Source organism: Hordeum vulgare, chromosome 2H, assembly GCF_904849725.1.
Source record: "Hordeum vulgare subsp. vulgare chromosome 2H, MorexV3_pseudomolecules_assembly, whole genome shotgun sequence".
In the NCBI taxonomy this organism is placed as follows: domain Eukaryota; kingdom Viridiplantae; phylum Streptophyta; class Magnoliopsida; order Poales; family Poaceae; genus Hordeum; species Hordeum vulgare.
Window position 1 is genome coordinate 462,255,897 of NC_058519.1, and position 6,470 is coordinate 462,262,366.

The 6,470-nt window shown below is 48.2% G+C and overlaps 1 protein-coding gene across 2 annotated transcripts; it reads left to right on the forward strand.

Annotated features, from left to right (window-relative positions):
* Positions 1-2,142: 2,142 nt before the first annotated feature.
* On the forward strand, positions 2,143-4,158 carry LOC123430256 (alpha carbonic anhydrase 1, chloroplastic-like). 2 transcript variants are annotated; one of them, XM_045114131.1, is made up of 7 exons: positions 2,143-2,265; positions 2,407-2,514; positions 2,607-2,703; positions 2,796-3,004; positions 3,138-3,347; positions 3,430-3,612; positions 3,720-4,158. In XM_045114131.1, exons 2-7 carry the CDS (start codon positions 2,503-2,505, stop codon positions 3,870-3,872), a joined length of 864 nt encoding a protein of 287 aa, XP_044970066.1. In that variant the 5' UTR covers positions 2,143-2,265; positions 2,407-2,502; the 3' UTR covers positions 3,873-4,158. The 2 variants fall into 2 exon arrangements, with proteins under 2 accessions (XP_044970066.1, XP_044970067.1); XM_045114132.1 differs by having other exon boundaries at positions 2,407-2,479.
* The last annotated feature ends 2,312 nt before the right edge of the window (positions 4,159-6,470 follow it).

Genomic DNA, 6,470 nt, shown 5'->3' on the forward strand with positions numbered 1-6,470 from the left:
GACACTCATTAACTCATTCATTAAACTCATTATACTTAACGATCTCAAATAAAAGATTAACTTTTTTTTTCAAAATGGAGGCGTAAGATTTGTCTCATCTATTAAATAAGGAAGAAGAGTTACATAGTGTTACAAAGCCCGCACAAACCAGCATGACAATTACTCGCGAATTACAGTAGACCCGAACTCTTTTGCGCCTGCAGCGACCCAAAGATTAGCCTCTTTGCCGATAGCTCTTAGGAGGGATGGAGGCGGAGCACTCTTGTTACGGAAAATGCGAGCATTTCATTCATTCCAAATCATCCACGAGACGAGCATTGTGAGGGATGCCAATGCTTTTCTGTTGGGGTTCTGCATGTCGGTGCGCCTTTGCCACCATTCTATGATCGACTTCTCCTGATGCCAGAGGTCCGCGTTCAAATGATGTAGGCCGAACTTCTGGATGATGAGTTTCCATAGCCGAATCGTGAACCGGCACTTGTAGAAGAGGTGTGCACCTGTCTCTAACTCCCTTTTACAGAGGGGGCAATACCCACAGTCTGTCCAGCCTCGTTTTTCAAGACAATCACCCGTCCAGATACGGTCTTGCAAAGCCAGTCAGCGAAGAACTTGACTTTAGGTGGTGCCCCAAGCCTTCCAGACCATGGTGTTCATGGGAGACAAATTCAGATCAAGGACTTGGGCCCGATAGGCCGAGCTTGCAGAGTAAACCCTGTCGTTAGCGTGCTTCCACACAATGTCGTCTTCTCTATGGTCGTCCAGAGTGATCTCGCTCATAAGCAACTAGAGGGTGAAGAATTGACAAATGTGTGCAGCTATGACGGTAAGGTCGTTGCCAATCTTGAGGATCCAGACATTTACAGCAAAAGCCTCACGGACCTTCCAGTTATTTCTCTTGGAGGCCTCGAAGATTAGAGGGGCGATGTCCTTGTGTTTCCTCCCCTGGAGCCAAGGGGAATCCCAGAAAGATGTTTTGGCACCATTTCCCAGCGAGATTGTCGTCGAGGCATAGAAGAAATCGAGGTCCTCCTCGGTACACGGGTTACCGAGACCGATACACAGTTTGTGTGGTTCCTTCCACTCATACCAGGGCCAACGAAGACGGAGAGCACGTGCAAACTTGTCAGTGTTAAGGACACCAAGGTCGCCATAATCCTTGGGGCGGCACAAAAGATCCCAGTTTACCTTGCACTTGGCTCTGGTAGTCTTGTTAGAACCTGACCAAAGAAAAGCCCTCTCAAGCTTGTTGAAGTTTTTCAGTATAGAAACAAGAACAATAAATGAAGTGATGGCAAACATCATTTAAAAGATGATGACAGATCTGATAAGGATGAACCAAGCTTCGAACTTAACGATCCGAATTGTCGAGCTCTCATTAAGCTCGCGAGCTACAAGCTTTGGGTTCAGCCCTATACGGCTATATGGAGTATCTCGTATATCCGCTGATCTATTGAGTCTGGAGGTATATAGACATTTTCTTTAGGGATGGTTATATGTTAGAGAATAGACATTGACGACCCGGAGGAAGGCACGTGCATCACATTTCTACACGTACATATGCATGTGTGACAAATCCAGGGAAAAATGACCGGGCCCGCGACACAGTGCGACAATTCAGAATAAACGGCCCTGGTGCCTTGCGCACCCGGCTTTGTCTGTCCCGCGTACATTGTTCTCACGAGGTGGTCACCGTTCTTCCCGCAAAAAAAAGAAAAAAAAAAGAGAGAGAGAGATGGTCACCGTTCAAAGAGCGCGGGAAAAACAGATGTCCTCCGGTGTATACACAACGTGGAGGACGTAGTGAGAATCATGGCCGAGCCTTAAGGGCGTGGAGGACGTGGCCCAACAATCTCTGAAGCACGACTCGTGCATGACTGCATGCATGCGCATGTACGTACGTGCCACCATTACCGCGGGGAGCACTATCCACCACCACCCCCCACGCCACCGTAACTCTCTGCATGCGATTTTCCCACACGAACCATTTCGCGGCAAAAAGGAGAAAACAAACGAAATACAAAGAGCGGTTGCAGAAGTGATGGGCCACATCACATCGTCAAGTGGCGTCGTGGCGACCTGACCTGACCTGCCTTGTGTATATATAGACGGCCCTGTGCGAAAAGACCAAGGAGAGTCGAGCTAGCCAGCGAGTAGCACCTTCACCGGCAGCGCGCGTTCTTGCTCGGGTCTCGTCTGGGAAGAAAGATTCCGGCACCGAGAGAGGTCGACGACTCGCCTTTTGGAAAGGCTTTGTGTTCTTCTGAGGTGACTGTGTGTGGCTATCGGCATCCCGCCCTACGACCTCATCTCGATCTCTCTGTCCGCATGATTACCCTCCTTTTTTACGCATGATCTTGTGATGGGTATAGCCGGGAATCGCCTCACCTTCCGTCTGTCTTTTTGCAGGACCTTGCATCTCCAGTAGATTGGGCACGTCCACTGTTCCCAGGACCAGAGCATCGCACTAGGCAAAGCAGAGGTAGGAGGAGCTCGGGCCGGCCAATGGCCATCACGGTGCCACAATTAAGCCCCATCTGTCTATACATCCGCCCCCTATTTATTTGCGCATTCTACCTGCGACCTAACTTCAAACCCACCCGTTGCAGGAGAAGATGGACGCTCGCGGCGGAGATGCATCGGCCATTGCTCTGCTGCTGCTGCTGCTGTGCGCTTGCTTTCTCACCACCCTTGCATGTGACGGCAGTACGTTAATTCTTCTTTCTAGCACCTTTGCAGTTCCGATTTTACTGTGTTTTTGATGTATGATATGCCCATCCATCCTTGATGCGTCGCAGATGGTGCGAAGTTTGGGTACAGCGGTTCTCTTGGCCCCGGGCACTGGGGGGGATTGGACCCCAACTTCACGCGCTGCGCCATGGGGACGTACCAGTCTCCGGTTGATATCAAGACCAGGGAGGTAGCTTACAACCCCATGTTGGGGCCTCTTCACAGGGACTACACCGCTGCGAATGCTACCCTCGTAGACAACATCTTCAACATCGCGGTAATTCTGCTATGAACCAGACGCTGCTTACCCCCCTTCTGCATTCCTCTTACTGCGTATGTAGTGTACATATTCAGATTTAGTATCTCATTGGTTCCACTGTGTTGTTGTCCTGTGTGATCGATCGATGCAGCTCCGATGCGAGGATGCTGCCGGGACGGTGCAGATCGACGGTGTCAAGTACAAGCTGGACAACATCCACTGGCACTCTCCTTCGGAGCACACCATCAACGGCGAGAGGTTTGCGGTGGAGCAGCACATGGTTCACTTCAGTGAGGACGGCAACATATCCGTTGTGTCGATCCTGTACCGGCTCGGCAGGCAAGACCCTTTTCTTATGCAGGTGAGTTTTGATCCTCATGACAAGTGAAACAATTAATGCCATTTGTATTTGACTGACCATTTGGTCTGTTGATGGATGGCAGCTGCAGGATAAGCTATCGGAGCTCTATGTGGAGGCCTGCAGGGCCGAGAAAGGTGCTCCCATCCCCGCCGGAGTCGTAAGCCTGTGGCCGCTGCGGAGTTACGCCAACATGTACTACCGGTACGTCGGGTCGCTGACCACGCCGCCGTGCACCGAGAACATCATCTGGAACATCCTCGGCAGGGTACGTCTGTCTCTCGCCTCCACAAAAGTTACTGCTGTGCTGAATCGCAGCGAGTGCTCTGACTTTCATTGCATGTCTGAACCCGAGGGAAACCTGCTGTGCTGCAGGTGAGGGAGATGACGATGGAGCAGGCCGCCGCCCTGATCGCGCCCCTGGAGGAAGGCTACAGGCGCAACAACAGGCCGACGCAGCCGCTCAACGGCCGCACCGTGCAGTTCTATGGCAGGTTCTGGAAGAAGAAGAGGAACGGGACGCCGTAAGCATGGTGGATGATGATGTCTGGAGACGATGATGATTTTGCAGTGTCTCGTCTTTGCTCTCGGTTCGGGAGAAAGTTATAGTAGTCGTTTATTTCTGCAAGTCGTGTTAGCATATATATATATATATGGGTCTAGTCTGGGCACTGAATTTGGTTAACTAAATGTAAGGTCTTTGGTGTCTGTAAATGGGTCCGGGAGGGTTGATGTGATCGATCCTTCTTTTGTCTACAAAAAGTTTAGCTAATCAACAAAGTTTCCCTTTACGATCAAGTGATGATCATAAAAACTGTGTGTCTTGCTCTGACTTCGCGGAGGCGGTGAGGTACTGACGTCTAAAGAGTATCTTTTTCTTCTTTTCTGCGGGTCGACGTTGAAAAGGTATTTGACCAGTTGCAAGTCGTAGCGAGAAATTGCCACTGAAAAATACCGTAGTGAGAAATTTTGTTTTACGACGTCTTGGATGAAACGCTTGAGCTTGAGTGCTTGACGATGCGCACTTCCACGCGGGGCGTAAGGCGTACCTATCGCTCTGCGCCATGTCGTGGCTCCCTGCCGCAAGAGGGCGCCATGGGATAAGAATATCTTCGCCATTTTTTTCAAAAATTTTGTTTAAATTTCAACCACATGTTCGCACACATATTAAATTCAGACTTGATAATAGAAACGCAAATGATTAGCATTATCCGGTCGATTCTACGCCTCGCCGTTCTGTCACATCAAAAGCCAACCACATGTCAGACAGTGCCTTGCATCATAAGTCTTAGGATTTTGCAACATAAACCATGCTTTTGAAACATGGGGAATGTTACAGGCAATACCGATGATGCGGGGAGAAATTTGTGCAACATAACCTTTGTTACAGAAAAAGCTGCAACAATACCTTTGCTAAAAAAATGCAACACAAGCTTCATTACAAATATCTTATGCAACATGACGTCTTTTTGCAAAAAAAAAATTTACAACACAACCTATGCTGCAAAAGTGGCAAAAGTAAAGAACACGACTCGACACTAAATTGTACGGGTCGTGAGGCAGCAGATCTTTTAAAAGATCCGTCGGCCGATGCGTAGCACGCCCCTAATAAAAGTTCACACAGTTTATGAAATATTATGAACTTAAAATTTACAAATCAAAATTTTCTAAATTTACATACGAAAGGGTTTAATAAATAAAATAACGAGCATGATAGAAACACAACAATCAATTGTATGGAGTAGCCACTCATGCCTAACAAGATAATCTTGAAGTTGGGTATGAACTTTTCGGTTCTCAATGCTTTGATGTACTGTGTTTGCATCGTGTTCCCCCTTCAAGTACTCCATCCCATAATCTCAATAACGGCTTGTGTGTATCTTCGAACGGCCTCGATACTGAATCTTCCCCTATGCGTATAGAGTCATCAATGGTGTTGGCTGAACACCCATAGGGAAGCACTTGAACAACCACGACACATTTCATCAATGGGCTCGCACTTATCTCCATGAGTGCAGCCCTCTCGAGTTTCCACCATTCATGATGCTTCTCCACAACCCTTGCAATGGTGAGGAGGAGACTTAGTGCATCCTAAATCACTGACAAAAACATTTCTCCGGATATATTGCATTGGGGTTGAAGTAATCCATCATAATATTCCCATGGCCTTGTTCTTTGTCTCGGTTGAAATACAAGCGGCCGAACTGGCATAGTGTAGATGACAAAGTGCACGAGAAATAAACCTAAGCAATTTGTCGTAATATTTTAGGGCAGACGAGGTGAGAGCCTCGACCGGCGACGCGTTGAGTCGATGCCGAAGCTAGCGGGCGACGGTGGGCGCCCCGGGTAGTCGATAGTAAACACGGGGCAGTAGAGGACAAACAGTAGATAGCAAACCTCAAACTGAACTCCCTAGTTGGCGCTAAACATCGCAGATCTTGGCGTGATAACGGTGGCACCTCCCGACAGGTGCTCTACATCATCTCCGTCATCTGTCGGCTTCATTTTGGAACAAATGAAGTTCCTTGGGTTGTTATTTCAACCACAGAATCGAGGAGGAGGTGGCGAGATATGGTTCGATTCGTACAATGATGGCAACAAGTCGAGAAGGTGGTGTGGTGGATCCTGTGGGGTGTTGTTGGGTCGATGGCAGAGTCTATGTTTTAACGTAGGAGGCTACTCTGGCGTCATTGCATTGCGAGAAGGGAGAGCATAGGCGCGGGAGGGGGTTGCGTATATCCTGAGAAGTGGCGCTCGTTGCGTATATGTAAAGGCATGTGGAATCAAGGCTTAAATTTTTCGAGATAAGTTGGATAAGAGTTCAACTAGATCAGGTTTAACTCCTCAAAACAAAAACAAAAATATGGAGTTAAAGCCTTTTAAGGGTTTGGGTAGATATGCTCTAAGCCCTTCCAAATGGATAATATGTTCCATGTACAGTTAGCACAAAGAGAATTGCTTCACCCAATCCTCAACTTGCCCTTTCCATAGTAGACGAGTTAAAGAACTTGGACAAACACTGATATGTGGCTCGTACACCGGAAGGCCCCCCCACTGCACTGAATGAAACTCGTCGATCAATTTGGTTTATAGTGCAGAGTTGTTTCCAATCCATAATCGCAATTC

Bases quoted from the DNA above. Each gene is read 5' to 3' on its own strand.
- LOC123430256 (XM_045114131.1), top strand. The intron at 3,005-3,137 runs GTAATTCTGCTA...CGATCGATGCAG, and splicing joins ACAACATCTTCAACATCGCG to CTCCGATGCGAGGATGCTGC. The intron at 3,613-3,719 runs GTACGTCTGTCT...GCTGTGCTGCAG, and splicing joins TCTGGAACATCCTCGGCAGG to GTGAGGGAGATGACGATGGA.